Source organism: Streptopelia decaocto, assembly GCF_964273445.1.
Source record: "Streptopelia decaocto genome assembly, contig: HAP1_SCAFFOLD_557, whole genome shotgun sequence".
Lineage (NCBI taxonomy): Eukaryota > Metazoa > Chordata > Aves > Columbiformes > Columbidae > Streptopelia > Streptopelia decaocto.
This window is the reverse complement of record NW_028117103.1, coordinates 9,387-26,317: the sequence shown is the minus strand read 5'-3', so window position 1 is coordinate 26,317 and position 16,931 is coordinate 9,387. Positions and strand designations below refer to the sequence as shown.

Genomic DNA, 16,931 nt, shown 5'->3' with positions numbered 1-16,931 from the left:
CAAGGGCTGAGAAGGTCAGTGGGGAAGTAGAAGGAGAGAACTTAGGGAAGAACAAGGCTGGTGCTCCCCGGCAGAGCTACTGTGCTGGGATCTTTTTCCCTTCACCTCTGCACACAGGCACTTTGAACTCAGCTTCACAAAGGTCTCAGAGGAAAGATGCCTGAGAAACAATTCCGTGCAGGGTCCTTTATTTTGTTTAAGTACACAGAGAGCACAGACTGTTGTTTACACAGTCTATTATAATTCAAACTATAAAGGTCAATGGGGAATTAGAAGTGGGATGAAAAATGACATTTCTTTGTGGGTAATATTATCACAGCTAAAAAAACCCCAAATCAAACAAACCTCCCTTCAGTGATCACAAAAAAAACGGAAAAAAAAAAAAAAATCAAGAGATACGAAATATACAAAAAAGAAGCTGGGCCTGTCATGAGTTATATCATGAGTGATGTGCGGAAGATGGACAGTTTATTGCTTTTGAAAAGCATCTATCTACAAGTTTCCTCAGGGCATCCTTGAGCTCCTGGTTCCTCATGCTGTAGATGAGGGGGTTCATGGCTGGAGGCACCACCGAGTACAGAAATGACACCACCAGGTCCAGGGATGGGGAGGAGATGGAGGGGGGTTTCAGGTAGGCAAACATGGCAGTGGTGACAAACAGGGAGACCACGGCCAGGTGAGGGAGGCAGGTGGAAAAGGCTTTGTGCCGTCCCTGCTCAGAGGGGATCCTCAGCACGGCCCTGAAGATCTGTACATAGGACAGTATGATGAGAACAAAACACACAAATACTGCTAAGAGACTAATCACAATAACCCCAAACTCACTGAGGTAGGAATGTGAGCAGGAGAGCTTGAGGATCTGGAGGCTTTCACAGAAGAACTGGTCCACAACATTGCCATAGCAGAGCGATAGTGAAAATGTACTGGCCATGTGCAGCAGAGCATGGAGAAACCCACTGGTCCAGGCAGCTGCTGCCATGTGGACACAAGCTCTGCTGCCCAAGAGGGTCCTGTAGTGCAGGGGTTTGCAGATGGCAACGTAGCGGTCGTACGACATGATCATGAGAAGATAAAACTCTGCTGAAATGAAAAAGACAAAGAGAAAGACCTGGGCAGCACATCCTGTATATGAAATGGCCCTGGTTTCCCACAAAGAATTGACCATGGATTTGGGAACAGTGGTGGAGATGCAGCCCAGGTCGATGAGGGAGAGGTTGAGGAGGAAGAAGTACATGGGGGTGTGGAGGTGCTGGTCACAGGTTATGGTGGTGATGATGAGGCCGTTGCCCAGGAGGGCAGCCAGGTAGATGCCCAGGAAGAGCCAGAAGTGCAAGAGCTGCAGCTCCCGTGTGTCTGAGAATGCCAGGAGGAGGAACTGGGTGATGGAGCTGCTGTTGGACATCTGCCCCTGGGCATGGGGACCTGTTCACAGAGGAAAAGAGAGTGACAGATCAGGGTACAATTTGTCTGAGCAAAACCTGTGCTATTTCTCACAGACCTCCTGTTCCCCAACTCACTCTCCAGTTTCAGGAAGGCTTTTGGCAGGTCCTTGTCATGAGCTTTGATGGATGCTGGCTGAGGGTGCCCCGGGGAGCAGGTGCTCTGCTGTGGGCTCTGCAAGACTCAGTCCTGCCCTACAACAAAAGGCACCTAGGAACATGGGCTGATCTCAGATTAAATCACTTTTGATGTCAAAGTGGTTTTCAGCATTGTCACTCCCACTTCACCTGACTGCAGACCAGAGCTGTGAAGATTTTTTTATTGTGTCTTCTGTTCTCATTTCCCCACCACCCATGAGTAATGCTTTTAAGGCAGAAACCTTTGGCATTTCTGCTGTTCTCATAGAGAAACCTTGTGGGACTTGCAAGGAAATGGGACTGTCCCTTAGTGCAGAGTGAGAAGGTCTGGTCTGTCCATCAGTCCTGGTCTCAGCTGCCCTGTTCTGGCAGCTCTTTGAGCTAGAGGACAGAGGACAGTCACCCCTGGATGTTCCTCTTAGAAGAAACTGCACCCTGCTGAGAGCAGAGGAGCCCAGTTTCCAAGTGCAGATCTCCAATGTCCTCACCCTGTCTCCAGATTCCCTTTCCATCCAAGGACACTGAGACCTCATTCCAGTTTCCCAAATGCAGCCATACAGTGATATTTCTGTGGCCTTAGTGTCTCCACAGCTTCTGCACTGTGTTCCTTGGTGTTGCAACAACTACAATGGAGAGCTGTGTCCCTTTGGATGTCCTGCACATGGGGTGCCTGGAGTGAGAATCAGCTTTTTCCCCACCCATGAACCCTGTGGGGTCCAGAGCCCCACAGGAAAGGAGGTGGCCCGGTCACTTTCCTCCCATGGACACATCCGCATGGGAGGACCCACAAGGTGAGTTTCTGAGATTCAGCTGGAAGCCCCATCCCCACAGAGCCTCTGAACAACAGCAGCAGTGTGGGCAGGTGGAGAAAAAAAGAGAAATATCACGTTGCTTCTGCCAAGGGAGGCAAGGGCAGAGGGGGACAGACGGACATGCAGGACAGTCTCCTCCTTTGCTGAGGGTTTGGCTGCTGGTGACTCATGACATGGACCCTGTGGTCTTGATGGCAGAGGCTCTTCTGGGTGGGAAAGGTGACCAGGAGTTGCTCCAGGGAAGGCATCTGAACTGCAGGGATGGCAGGGAGCTGCCCAAAACCCCCTCCAAGGGCATTTCTGGTAGCAGCTCCCTGTTCTTCCCTGCCCATGTCTCTGCTGCGGAAGCTGTCCCTGCCAAGAGCTGCTTCTTTGTCCCCAGGACTCCTTTCTGTCAGGGCTCACAGACCCCATCCTACCTGCTGTGTGCTCGGCTCTGCCCTGCAGAAAAATCTTGGGAACAGGACACTGCACAAGGGCATGTCAGTGTTTGGAAGTCCTATAGAACATCTCAGATAAGCCCAAGGACACCACAAAAATGATGTTTGTATGCTGAGGTGAGTGAAAGGACTTGATAGCTTCTTCGCTGAGCTACAGCTCTCCCAGTGCAATGTTCCAGGAGTCACAGTCCCCTGTACAAACCTGACAACTGCATCACCATACAACCTGCCAACTTGTCACGGCAGCAAACTGGAAGCACAGACTCCAGAAAGTGCCTTCCCCCTTCAGGTAGCCCCTACTTTAACCTTCCTTTTGAAAAGCCCCCTCAGAAACACCCTGCTCTCAAGCATGTTCTTCTCCACACTGCAGAAACTGTGAGAACTGTCCTGCCATATCCTATCAGCCATGGAATGTACCAGCTTTATGTGACCACTCTGGCAACCCCATCTGCAGAGCTCTGCAGCCACGGACTTACCATGTCAAGAGCTGTGCAGATTTTGCTTCCAGTGAGCTCTCAGTATCTTCCAAATCCAGACCACCTTTTAATTCTTGTTTTCCCGCTGCTCTGCCCTCGGTGCTGCAGGCAGAGCCCTCAGCCCTGCTGCGTGTGCAGAGGAGCTGCTCCTGGGCAGAGCTGTCTCTCTGCAGTGCTGCCGCTTCCGTGAGCTCCCTGTGTCCCAGGAGCCCAGCCCAGCTCAGCAGCACAGGAGCAGCCCACGATGTCCCTTTCTCTGTCCCCTCTGGGCTCCCTCCAGGTGTCCCTGGGGCTCCAGGGGATCCTGCCGTGAAACAAGCTGAAGGAATCACTGATGCTCCCTCCCTCACCTGGGGAACCACACTTATTTCCAGTTGTGTCATTTCTCCCATCCAAATTATACTGACGTCCAGAAATCATCTTTTCACTGTCTCACCATTAGTCAGGACACCCTGAGAGGGTCAGGGAGGGATCTCCTTTACTGCAGCTAAGGGAAGGGATCCAGCTTAGTAAATTGCAGCATCTCATCCTGGATTTATACTCCTGGGGCTAGAAGGGGACTAAGTTCCCTCCCATGCTTATGTTAAGGAAAGTTTTTCTCCCTAGGTTTCCTGAAGCAGAGACTCAGACATGAATTCCAGAAATTCTTCTTAAATAAGGTACAATGTAGAGAGCAGCTCAATATGGGACCTCCAGAAGAGGGACCCCAAGCAAAGAAAACCCTGAGCGGTTATACCCTTGCAATCCAAGATTCCTACTCCTCACACAGCAATTTGGGCTAATTGTAGAATTAGAGTCTGAGGTCTCCCTGTTCTTCATTGTGATACCATAAATCCATGAATTAAATAAACTTCTAAAACCAAAATTTGTGGTTTTAAAAGCAAGCATCCTTTATTGGTGCCCCGCTAACCCCAGGCACAGGTGATATCCATCCAGATCATACATATTCATTATATTTCCAATAAATCCTTCACATATGCAATACAATCCTTTGTTATTTGGCTTGTAACCTGCTTGTGCTGGTGTCACCACCTTATCTTCTGAGTGCGAGTGCATTGTCTCCTACCCTTCTCCTGCTTATCTTAACAAATACCATTCTTGTGACTTAATTACTAACAAGTGCCTAACACCTAACATCAGTGACCCTTATTAATTTAGCAAGTGCCTTATTCATATAGATTTATTTTATTACTAATTGCTGGTTTTAGGTATCAATTGGATCTCTTCATTATTGCCAGGCAGGTCATTTCTTATCTCTGAGGGCAGCTGTTTGTTTTTTCACTGACCAGACTAAAAATCAACCTAAATTCTGTCCTTCAGTTGCTATTTTGCACCTGCAGCTGGAAAGTAAAATATGTCCTTGGAAATAACCAAAACATTCTTCAGTTTTTGTCTCCTTTAGATGCGCCCTTCCATTCCTTTACCCATCTCTAGGGATGCAGTTCCTGCTGACGATCAAAAGCTCCTTTATCTTCTAGCTTGAACGAACTCTGACGGCCTTCTAGGCAGTTTGCAAGTTCACAGCTTGTGGCCTAAGTCAAATTAGTTACTTATGCTAAGCAAGTTATGCTCAACAAGTTCTATACAAGCAATTTCTAAATAAGTTCTGTAATAAGCTGTATACCAAATAACTTAGAAAGCTAAGGCAGCCTATTTCCTAACACCTGCTACAAACCCACAGGAGGTGGGAATCCTCTTCCTTCAATCTGGGTGTGTCCAAAATACCCTTGTAGGAGCTCCAAGTTAGATGGAGGGCAGCAGTGAGTTGTTCAGAAACAAACACCTGGTGATACGTGAATTCCAGAGGTGGTCCAAGATACCTGGAGCTGGCTGCAGTGTCTAGTGGAGCAATGCTGAGAGACAGGGCAGCATCTGGGTGCATCTTCTTGGAGGCTGGTGGGGAAGTCCATTGGCCAGGTGAAATGACAGCAGATGCCCACTTTCAGGGTAATAGCTTATTTCCATTAATTATTTTCAGAGCAGACTGAAGAGGTATTTAGCTGAGCAAATGGAGTCTTGTACCATAAGGAGAGCTCAGCCTCTCTCATTCTCTTCACCACCAGCTGTGTTTTCTACATCTCCTTTGATTATGATGGCAGTTGTCTCACCTACCTCCTTCCACTGCCAAACCAGATTCAGGGTTCCTGGATCTCAATTTGATGTCCAAATACAGGCCTGTAGTGCTATGGAGGTGCCAGGGCTCTCCAGCACAACTGCATGTAGCTGACAATACAGGTCCTGCAGAGAAACTCTGTCCCCATTCAGACCAGTTGTGTGACAGGCAACACTCAGGGCATCCCAGACAGATTCGGTGCCTTTGGGCCAGTGACTGAGACACACCACTGCAGGGGTGTAAGGTGTGTCCCACCTCTATCCAGTAGATGCTGGGCAGGGCATGAATGCAAAACACTTCACACCAGAGTGACCACTCACATACATTCTCTCTTAAAGCCTACTGGTTCCTATCCCCCACATCATTTAACCATCCCCTCAATCATACAATCTTGGATCAGGCCCCACTGTGCCTGTAGAGGCCCCAAGGACATTTTCAAAATCATCTGTTCCTTCCCAAGATCAGTTTCACCTTCACCACAGACCCTCAGGGCTGCCGAGACACAACAGACAGCAAACCCCTCTCTGGCTCAGACTGTGCAGCCCAGATCTGTTTCTCTCTGGCCTTGGGGAGATCAGGGTTTGCTCTCTTTGTGGGCACCTCATTTCTTCTGCCCTTCAGTCCAGCATGAGTCTGCTCTGAAGAAAAGTCTGTTACTCACGAAGAAGGAAGAGCTGGTCATGGATGTGAAAAGCAGCATCAGTCTCGGGTGTTGTGACCGTGAAAGAGGAGGGTCTGACCTCCCAGGGGGAAGGAGATCAGCAGACTGCTCTGTTGAGTTTGCATGGCAAAGTTTCAGTAGGGGGGGGCTACAAGGGTGGCTTCTGTGAGAAGCTGTTAGAAGATGACCCTGTGTCTGACAGAACTATAGCAAATCATCTCCAAGATAGATCCACTGCTGGCCAAGGCTAAGCCCATCAGCAACAATGGTGGAAGTGCTTCTGTGATAACCTATTTAAGAAGGGGAAAAAAACCCAAAACCTGCTGTGGAACAGCAGCCACTGAGAGAAGTGAGAATATGTCAAAGCAACAATTCTGCAGACACCAAGGTCAGTGAAGGAGGAAGAGGATAAGATGCCCCAGGCGCTGGAGCAGAGATTCTCCTGCAGCCCGTGGTGCAGACCATGGTAAGGCTGGCTGTCTCCTGCAGCCCATTGAGATCCATGGTGGAGCAGAGATCTACCTGCAGCCCATGGAAGATGCCACATCGGAGCAGGTGGAGCAGGTGGAACCCCACTTCACCAAAGGAGGCTGTGACTTTGTGGGAAGCCCACACTGGAGCAGGCTTCCAGAAGGAGCTGTGAATCACAGAATGTTAGGGATTGGAGGAGAAAAGCCCACACTGGAGCAGGATTGCTGGCAGGACTTGCAACGCTGTGGGGCACCCATGCTGGAGCAGTTCACTAAGAGTTGCAGCCCATGGGAAAGACTCCTGTTGGAGAAGATTGTGGAGGACCGTCTCCCATGGGTGGGACCCCATGATGGAGTAGGGGAAGAGTGCAAGGAGTCCTCTCCCTGAGGAGGAAGGAGCATCAGAAACAATGGTAATGAACTGATTTCAACACCATTCCCTTTCCCCCTGCACCACTGGAGGGGAGGAGGCAGAGAAAATTGGGAGTAAAGTTAAGCTCTGGAAGAAGTAAGAGGTAGAGGGAAGATGTTTTAAGATTTGGGTTTGATTCTCATTACCCTATTCTGATTTCACTGGCAATAAACTAAATTAATTTCCTTGAGTCAAGTCTCTTTTGCCTGTGATGGTGATTGGTGAGTGATCTCGCTGTCCTTATCTCAACCCACAAGCCTTTTGATTTATTTTCTCTCCCCTGACCAGCTGAGAAGGGGGAGTGATAGAACAGCTTTGGTGGGCACCTGGAGATCATCCATGGTCAAGCCACCACAACTGCAGATGCAACCTTTGGCCCATTATTGGGACTCTTCGTGGGGATCCCATGCTAATGGGAAGAGCAGCAGAGCTGCTGGTCTTCAAGGTCAGTGTCTTTTAAGTATGAGACTGTCCACAGCAACACTCACGAGAACAAGCAGACATCTCGGGAGAGCAGCTATGCAAAACAGGAAACTCATGAAGAAACTCCATAGAAAAAAGGAAGCATACAGGAGGTAGATGCAGGGACTTGAAACAAAGAAGGAATTCAGAAGTGTGGTTGGTTTTAGGGAAGCCAGAGCTGTTGTAGAGTTGACACTTGCAAGGGAGTTCATGGGCACAATGATGAGCTGTTACTACTTCAGGAACAGTTAAAGGAGAAATGAAGATAATGTGTGACCACTGCTGAATTTGCTAAGGTGTGAGGTACTCTCGGCTTTTGCCTTTGCATGAAGTTCTCCCAGTTCCATGTGCCTACAAGGCAGAATCCCAGACAAATGCAGAAGTGGATGGAGATCAAGTCAGAGGTTATTGAGGAAAGCTCAACCCTTAATAGTTCATTGGACCAGATGGGAGGAATCCAGGGATGTTGAGAGACCAGGCTGATGTCATAGCAGGGCTTCTCTGATGCATTTTGGAAGGTCATCATGACTGGAGAAAGCAAATCTTGCATACATCTAAAAAGACACAAAAACTGGTCAGGGGAATTCCAGGCTGCAGTGGCAGAGGCCAGGGGCTGCGTGGCTGGGCAGCAGCCCTGTGGAAGTGGCTCTGGTAGTCCCTGAGTTCCACTAGGGAAAGCATGAACCAGCAGCAAAGGTGGCCAGCAGCCTCCTGGGCCATAAGAGCAGGAGCACAGCCAGAAGAAGTGATTCTCCCCCTCTGCTCAGCACCTTTTACACTATATCCAGAATACTTCACCAGATCTAGACCCTGGGCAGTGACAGTGAGGCATTGGCAAAGAGGAGCCAGTGCACTGGAGGGCCAAGAAGATGGTAATCCTTCCATTGTCCTTCAAGTGTTTTTGTGATTTCCCCAAGAATATCAGTATCTACAACAACAGAAAAAGCATTAAATTGCCCAGGTATAAATATCGGCAGCAAAGAGATCTGCATTTGTGGTAGCCATTTTGGGCAATGGCAATAAATGACTATTTGCTATATAAAGCATAACACCCAATCCACAAATATATATCTAACATGGCTCAGACAAAAGACAGGCTTGAAAAGTCACCCTTTGTGTCCCCAGGTGGCATGGACACTGCTGGTTTCCTTCTCCAGAGCAGCAGAGGTTGGATCCCCTTCCAAGGAAAAGCAGCCTGTCAGCTGAAGCCTTCATATTAACTGCATTTTCCTGGAGAACCAGACACATGTTTTGGTAAACCTAGCAATGGAATGCAAACTTATTGATAAGCATGGATGGACATCTCGCGAGAGGGGCAACGAGAAACCGGTGACCAAGAAACTGACCAACTGTGTATAACATTCCATTCACGTGAGTACTCCATAGAATAGTGGGAGATCATGAGGATCTCGCCCCTTTTTGCCTTTTTGCCTTTTCCCTTCTGCTTATGGCTGACATTAGGACAGGACCTTGCTAGTCGTCCTTGCGAACTGAGGCCTAGTGACAGACTGAATCCAGCTCCGGTTGGCCGCAAAGTCTAATCCAGGACTTTGGGTGCCGGATCTGCAGTTGCTGAGACTTTCAAGATTGGTTTTGCATATTTTGTGTTATTTTCTCTATTCTTATTAGTAGCATTAGTAAAACATCTTTAATTTTTCCAACTCTCTTCTCTCTGTCCTTCTTTCCCTCCCGATCGCCTGTCCTGAGTGGGAAGCGGGGAGAGAGAGGGGCAAAAAGGGGGAAGTGGGGGGGGAGAGGGGGTTAACAATACATCTGCCAGGGTTTTATTGTCACCCTGCAATCTTAACCCTCGACAGATTCTTACTGGCAATTCACTCAGAATCTGTTTTGATTTATTTGGTGTTTTTCTGTGACCACATTTTCTGCACAGAAGATCATAAACAGAGAACCACTGCAGAAGACATGGTCACAAGGGCCCTGTTATGGCCAAGAAAGCTCATCATGAGTGCTGGAGGGAGCCAGGAGGACAGTTAATAAGCATTGGAATGATCCAGGAACCTCAAAGACTCCTCTGAAGAGTGGTCTTGAGCAGCTGTGACTGGTCGTATGGAGGTCTGGGAAAGAGAATCGAGGTGGATCAGTGAGAAACAAGCTGATGGCTGTTGGTTCCTTACAACCATTTTCCATTTCTGAGTCTGGAAATTGAAAGCAGTCAATTTCTGCAGGTGGACAAGTAGGAGAAGGAGGTTTCACATAGGAACATGGCAGGAAGCAAAGTCCCTCCTGTGCAAATGAGGGTTGATTCTTGTGTGCCCACCTCAGCCTAGGAGATGGGGAATGCCCACTGCTGGGCGTGTCTGTGCTCAACCATGCCCCAGGAGCTGAACCTGCCCTTTTCCCCTTCATCACTCCTCACACTTGGGTGGACCTCAGGAAACATCCATGACCTGGAGGATGCACAAACCTCCTGAGTGAGGTCCCATTACTGCAGGGGAAGAGGGAAGTGTTTGTGCTCCACATGGGAGTACAAAGAGAACAGGCTGTGTGTGTGGAAATAAGCATGTTAAAGTTAGGAAGAAGCCCTTAAATAGCATGGGTAAGGTGGGGTCATGCTGAATTGAATTAGGCTGCTTTTTTTTATTTGAGGCAGCAGAAGGTGGTGGGTGTGTAATTCAGTGCTGGGATATGGAGTGAAGATTCAAGGAATTCTGGAGGCTAGGACAGCTTGGATGTCAGGGGAGCAGTAGCAGGGCTTTGGAAGAAGCGGTTGCCCAGAGAAGTTGCGGATTCCCCATCACTGGATTTGTTCGAGGCCTGGGGATGCAAATCCCCTCAGGTACAAGGGAGCTCATCGCTGACGCTGAACTACGGCAGAAAAGGAGGAGTCTCAGGACATCACCTGTCTCAACCGCAGCCGTCGAGTGGGATGAGGATGAACTTGTCTGCGCCTGCTTTATCTCTCCATCACAGAGCGTGGCGAGCAGTGAGGGCAGCCAGAGGTCTGGCAAGAGAGGTTGTGGTGTGTCTGGGTTTTGGTAAAAACAAGGTCCGTTTCTCTTTTAGTGATTTTTTCCTTTCAGCTCAATTCTTCTAATGCCTTCTAGGTAACCGCACTTTTCTGAATTTTCGCCTGCATGTTTTTCAGATGCTGTACTCTGAAAGCTGATAAGATGACCAGTGGAATGCTGAAGAAGCTCACGTTTAGATTTATTACTATGGTAACCAAGGTTAACTGATAACGAGACATAATTGCAAGGGGGAGCGTACAGAACAGGTGACTAAAACTGACCAACTGCATATCCCGTCCCATAATCGTCATGCCTCCTATAAAAGAGGGAGATCATGAGGGTCTCACTATCTTCGACCATGGCCAGCATCTAGAGAGGAACCTGACTGTCTGCCGGAGATCTTAGGCCTCAATCCAGACCCTGCATCCTTGAACCCAGTGTCTGGTTTTACTGTGAAGTCCCGTCCATGACTTCGGGTGCCTGCCCTGCAGCTGCTGGAGCCACGCCAGCTCCTAGCTCTGCTGCCACTGGAGTGGCGTCAGCTCCGTATGGACATTCAAGATTGAGTTTTGTATATTTTGTATCATTTTCTCTATTTATTAGTAGCATTAGTAAAGCTTTTTAAAACCTTTCCAACTTAAAAGACTCTCTTCCTTCTTCCTTCCTTATCATCTTTTCCATCAGGAGAGGGAGGGGGAGGGATTAACAGAGAGCATCTGTCATGGTTTATTGTTGCCTTGACATGGTGTCAGGAGCCAGGTGACCCTGGGGACAGCCTGGAATCGTCATGGAAACGCACTATGACATCGGGAGGCTGTGCTATTACATCACCTGGCTGATCCGGGGCTAGGACCTTCCTCAGATCTGCTTTCCTGCCTCAATGTGTGTTTTCAGGGTGCACATGAGACAGAATGAGCATCAGCAGAGACCAGGGGAACTTTCAAAGCACCTGATTTTTACACTGTCTTTGCACTCAGTGAGGGAGGTGATAAATGACACAGTAGTCACAGGGAAATGCTGGGCAGCAAAGTGTTTGCCTGCTGAGGCTGGACAGGCTGGAGAGGGTCCAGAGAAGAGCCACAAAGATGATGAAATGACTGAGCAGCCACCATATGAGCAAAGGCTAAGAGATCTGGCCTTGTTCAGCCTGGAGAAAAGGCGGCTCAGGGAGACCTCAGCACCATGTTCCAGTGTTTCCAGGGGGGCTCCAAAGATGGAGACTCCCTTCGTACAAGGAGTCCCATGGAAAAGACGAAGGACAATGGGTACAAGTTAATCCTGGGGAGATTCCAACTGGGCTCAGGAGGGAAATTTTTCACCACGAGAACAATCAGCCATTGGAATAATAACCCCAGGGAAGTGGTGGATTCTCCAACGTTGGACAATTTTGAGATTCAGCTGGACCGGGTGCTGGGCCAGCTCATCTAGACCGGGTTTGTATCAAGAGAGGCTGGGCCAAGTGATCTTTGTGGTCCCTTCCAGCCTGACATTCTGTGACTGTATGAGAATGTACAGGTGTGTGTGCAAATGTTTGCGTGTGCATGTGTATACACATGTGGGTGGGTCTGGACGTGTGTGTGTGTACATGGGTGTGTATGTGCACGAGCATGTATCTATGTGGGTGCATGTGTACATACGTTTTGGGGTCTGTGTGCACACACATGACTGTGTGTGCAACCAGGTCCCAGGAGCTGAGCTGCCATGGTGGTCTGTCATGGGGCATCACACTGACAGGCATCCGCATCTGGGATGGACACTTCTGGGGGTTACGGGCTTCTCCAAAACCAGATTTCTCATTGACCTAAACTACGTCACTACCACCACTACTACTACTGCCAGCAGTGACCAGGCCAGGGCTGACAGGCTCCACCTCCCCTAGGGGGCGCTCGGCTGCCACGCCCACATGACGAGGCATTTTGTCACAATGTTCTGGTACCGTGGCGTGCGGGGTCAGTGGTGCCACTGCACATGGCAGTGACGCTGGTGACACTTGAGCTCAGGCTGCGCTGCTGCCCCCGCCCCGGGTCACCTGTCCCCATGCTGCTGTGGGCCCTGGCCGGACACGGCGGCCGCAACACCATGTGCTGCAGTAGCCACCATTGCGGAGCAGGGACCGCCTGGCCCAGCCATGTCCTGTGGAAAATGGAAAAATGGAGCAGAAATTGTGAAATACACCTGGCATGTGGCACCTGCCTGCCTGCTCAGGGCCACTCTTGGGTGCCTTCATAGCCCAAAATCCCTGGGGATGCCACAGGGCCACCCACTTTTTCCTTGTGGGAAAATTTTCCAGGAGGCCTGGAGATGACCTGGGACATAGAGGTAGGCAGGGAAATGGAGATAGGCTGGGGACACAGACACTGGCTGGGATGTGGAGATGTGGTGAGATGTGGAGATGGCCTGGGACATGGAGGTGGGCTGGGACATAGAGATAGGCTGGGACGTAAATGGCCTGGGACACAGAGATGGGCTGAGTCATTGAGACGAGTCAGATCCAGTACAGGAGCAGGGAAACATGTGCTTGCCCTGGACACGCCAGCCATGGGATATATGTGCCCAGCACAGACACGCACCCATGGGACACACAGCTGGCCCACAGGGACACCAGAGACACACGCACACGTTGTGCCATCATTCCAGCTTTATTGGTGGAGCCGTGGTGGTGCACTGGTGTGGCGGTGGTGGTGGCCAAGGCTCTGCCGGTTCCGCAGACGCCAGTGCTGGGGTCGGCTCAGCGGCGGCGGCGCCGTGTCCCCCAGCGGCGCCGGCTCCTCCTGTACCGCCGGCGTCGGCTCTGCCCATAGCGGCGGCGAGAGCGGCTCCGGTAGCGGCGGCGGCCGCGGCGGCTGCGGCTCCTGCTTCGCCGGTACCGGGCCATGGTGGGCTGGCCGCCGCCCTGTCCTGCCAGAGGATGCAGCTCTGCAAGCCGGCCCCGCTTTTATAGGGGTGCCTGGGCAGGGCCCTTTGTGACATCACCAGTGACGTCACAATGCCCCACTGTGGCAGTTGCACATCCCCCCATGATCTGGAGCCTTCAACGGGGCAGTTGATGGCTCCTTAGCACCTTTTGTACCCCACTGTTCCTGTCCCCACGTACACACAGTTGCTCACAGTCACGTTCTCCCCAAACCACCCTGACAGAGCTTGACTAGATACACAGCATCTTTGGTTTTCAGATCATCGTCCTGACTCGGTCTGCAAAGGTAAAGACTTTTCATATTTAAAGCAGATTTAAAGGCAGATTACAGGGAATGGCTGATGGTGCTTTAAAGTATTTAGTCATATCCAGCTTGTGTACATACAGCATAAAAACCATTCTCATGGAAAGAGATTTGTATTTTAGGGTTACTCAGTACAAGTGTCTCAGGTAGTTGTTATTTTGTTTGGGCCGTATGCAAAAGGTCACAAGGCTTTTCCTCCTCATCCAGAGACCGACGTGGTGTAGGCCAAGGCAGAGCACGGGGGGCTCCAGGCACACACTGGTCTAGGAAGCTTTTCAAGGCTCTTTTCACATGTCATTTCATTTGAGTCTCTCTGCTCTGCAGAAAGTGAGTCAAAGGAATTCCTGTGCCCCCGGTTAACTCAAACTAGATGTTTAGCTGAACAGGGCAGATACCACTTGAGTTGGAGCCAATTCTGCTCTGCTTGTGAAAGCAAGCTCAAAAAAACCCCAAATGTCTGTGATCCAGATTCTAGCACTGCCTGTTGCATTTGCGTTTCCATGTAAAGCACTGGGCAGCTGAGAATTGTGGTTATTGCTGGATTAAGCTCCAAGAAATAGTCAGAGGTGGTGGATGCTGTTCTGTGTTCTGTCCCCCTTGAGCACCAGCAGCACAGGTGAATCGTTTTCAGGTAACAGCCATGGCAGCAATGGGGCAGAGTTTTCATGCTTGGGCTACATGGCTGGTTTGTGCCCGGGGAAGCGCATCAGCCTTTAGAATCTGGTTTGTGCAGGTGAGACGCCTGGAAAGTGAGTCAATTTTCTCCATGCAGTTAGAAGCCTTTCTTTTTCATAGCTGGCACAGTCATTGTTCGGATTCAGTTTGAGAACAAGAGGAACACCAGGGACAGAGTTAAAATTTTTAGTTGTTGGTGTCTGAGAGCCAAGGTCTGAGCTCTGCCCACGGGTGTGAGGAGCTGGGAAGGGGGGATGGATGGGGCAGAGCTTGACTGACACCCAGACTGGTCAATGAGAATATTCCATTAGCGTCATGCTGTGTATTTAAGGAAAGTCAGGATCTTCGGGCTGGGGTTTTTCTCAGAGCCAGGACAGAGACCTGTTCAGGGCAGTTCTGTTTGGGAGTTTCTTTATTCCAGCCTTTTGCCATACTGCCATTTTGCAGAGGCCTCTGGGCCTTTCTGCCTTTTTCCCTCTTGTCTCCGGGATCGGCTGTTGGGACCAGGTGCTGCTTCCTGGGACCGGCTGCTCAGTGCAGATGGAGTTGTGAGGAATTGCATCAAATGTCTTCTATTTTCTATTCTATTTCCATTTTATAGATATTAGTAATAGCAGTATACTAGTGCTGTTTTGTTATTTTATTAAACTGTGTTTATGTCCATACAAGTTTCTCTCTTCCCTTTCGATTCTCTCCCCTATTTGGGGATCGTGGGGCAGTGAGCGAGCGGCTGTCGCTGTTATATTGCTGGCTCAAGTTAAACCACAACACCTTGAAATCCGGCTGGTGACCATGACCCAGAACACGTTGCCTGCTGTGCTCACTGGGGCCGCTCAGAGCTGCCGTTCCACCATCCTGCCCTCTTGGGCTGCTCTTTCCTCCTGTAACTATCAGAAATAAATTACTCCAAACACATAATAGGAATTGCTGATTTTCATTCTCTGCTCTGTTTAACTCAGAGGCTGGTGCTGTTGGGTTGGCAAAAAGAGTACTCGATGAAGCTACGAATTATGATTTGGAAAGAAAAACCTTCAGGAAACCAATTACTGAAGTTAAACATATAAATATAACAAAAAGCTATGTTTTCGTACCAGATGGACTATGAGTGAATTTCCAAGGTTGTTCCTTGATATTCGGGACCTGCGATTTATTATATCTCTGCAATTGCTTGGGTTGTGAAGTATGTAGGTCAGCACTAAATAAATCCAGCTACGCAGCAACTCCTGGGACGTGAAGGCCAAGAGCTGGGAAGCGATAAAAAGTCACCACGCTAACAGCAGAAATAGGAAAGATGGGGACACCACCCTTGCTGCCGAGAAGATGACGAACTCGGCTGCCGGCTGCAACCTGGTCGGCCGGAGAGGCAGAGGGTGTAGAAACCTGGACCTGATCCTCTTGCTAGGAGTGGGGACTTATTGTTCCCAACTTAGCCTGGCTAATCCCTGTACCAAGTGCGACGAGCGCGTGAGAATAGGAGGACTAACCCAATATGTTCTAAATTATCACACTCATACTAATTCTGGATGTTAAGATAGAAAAAATTGGAGAACTATGATATCCAAGGGCAGAAATTATGGGTAGCAACTAACCCAGGGAAAGGTGGACTCGGTGTAGGCTCTGTCTCCTGCCCCAGGGGAGAACAGAATATCCGTTTTACACAAGCTGGTATGTAGGGCTATTCAGATAGAGGGGGAGTGCAAGATCAGTATAAGGAGGTGTTAGTTAAGAGTGCCACTCAGGATTTAAAAAGAGAGCAAAAGAAGCAGAAATTGGTACAGAAAAGCAGTGATTGGCATGAAGAAATAAGGCAAAAAGACAAGGAATTCCAGTTACCAACAGTAGGGAAAAACCTGTTTATAGATCTTATGGAAAAGATAGCCCGGGAATTAAATGTCACCTTATGCTGGATATGTGGGGGGTGTCAAATGGCAGAACAGTGGCCTTGGAGAGGAGAGAATGTAAGCCCAGAAGGATTACTAGTATGGATCCAGCCACCTGGGCCCAAGATGGAAGCTGGCGATACCGTACCCCAATATATATGCTAAACTGAATTATTCGGTTGCAACCAGTGATTGAAATAACAAGCAACCGCACAGCTGAGGCACTGAATCTCATAGCGAGACAATTGTCTCAAACCAGAGCCGCAGTGTACCAAAATTGGGTAGCCTTAGATTATCTTTTAGCTGAAGAGGGGGGGGTTTAGGAAATTGAATACTTCTGAGTGTTGTTTGGAAATAGATGATAATGGGGAAGCCATAATGAAAATAGCAGAAGAGATAAAACGAGTTGCACACGTACCAGTACAGAAATGGAATTCTATATTTACTAGCCACTGGTGGGATAACTTATTTGGGGGAGCCTGGTAGAAGAAAATAGGGTTCATGATACTATGTGCATTTCTAGGTTTACTGTTCATGCCATGTATGATCCCGCGCTTTATTTGGTTAATACATTCAGTAGTCCAAGGCATGCAAATCTCAGCCATGCCTATAGATCCTGAAATGGCAACAAAAGGAACAGGGTATAAATTAATGATTTTAAAAGAGAACACAAAATTGGACCTAACCGGCACTAGGGAGGTGCTAGCTAACTTTGAGGCCAAAGCACGAATCAAGGGGATAAAAAAGAAAAAGGGGGAATTGTGAG

The 16,931-nt window shown here is 49.1% G+C and overlaps 1 protein-coding gene and 1 long non-coding RNA gene across 2 annotated transcripts; one reads left to right on the top strand and one right to left on the bottom strand.

Moving 5' to 3' along the window:
* Nucleotides 1-439: 439 nt before the first annotated feature.
* Nucleotides 440-1,402, bottom strand: LOC309451890 (olfactory receptor 14J1-like; the record flags this gene model as incomplete). The annotated part of the gene is made up of 1 exon (XM_082076595.1): nucleotides 440-1,402. One exon carries the CDS (start codon nucleotides 1,400-1,402, stop codon nucleotides 440-442), a length of 963 nt encoding a protein of 320 aa, XP_081932721.1.
* A 734-nt stretch (nucleotides 1,403-2,136) lies between these two features.
* Nucleotides 2,137-4,353, top strand: LOC309451891. The gene is made up of 3 exons (XR_014186354.1): nucleotides 2,137-2,368; nucleotides 2,772-2,946; nucleotides 3,912-4,353. It is a non-coding gene; the product is annotated as an uncharacterized lncRNA (long non-coding RNA).
* The last annotated feature ends 12,578 nt before the right edge of the window (nucleotides 4,354-16,931 follow it).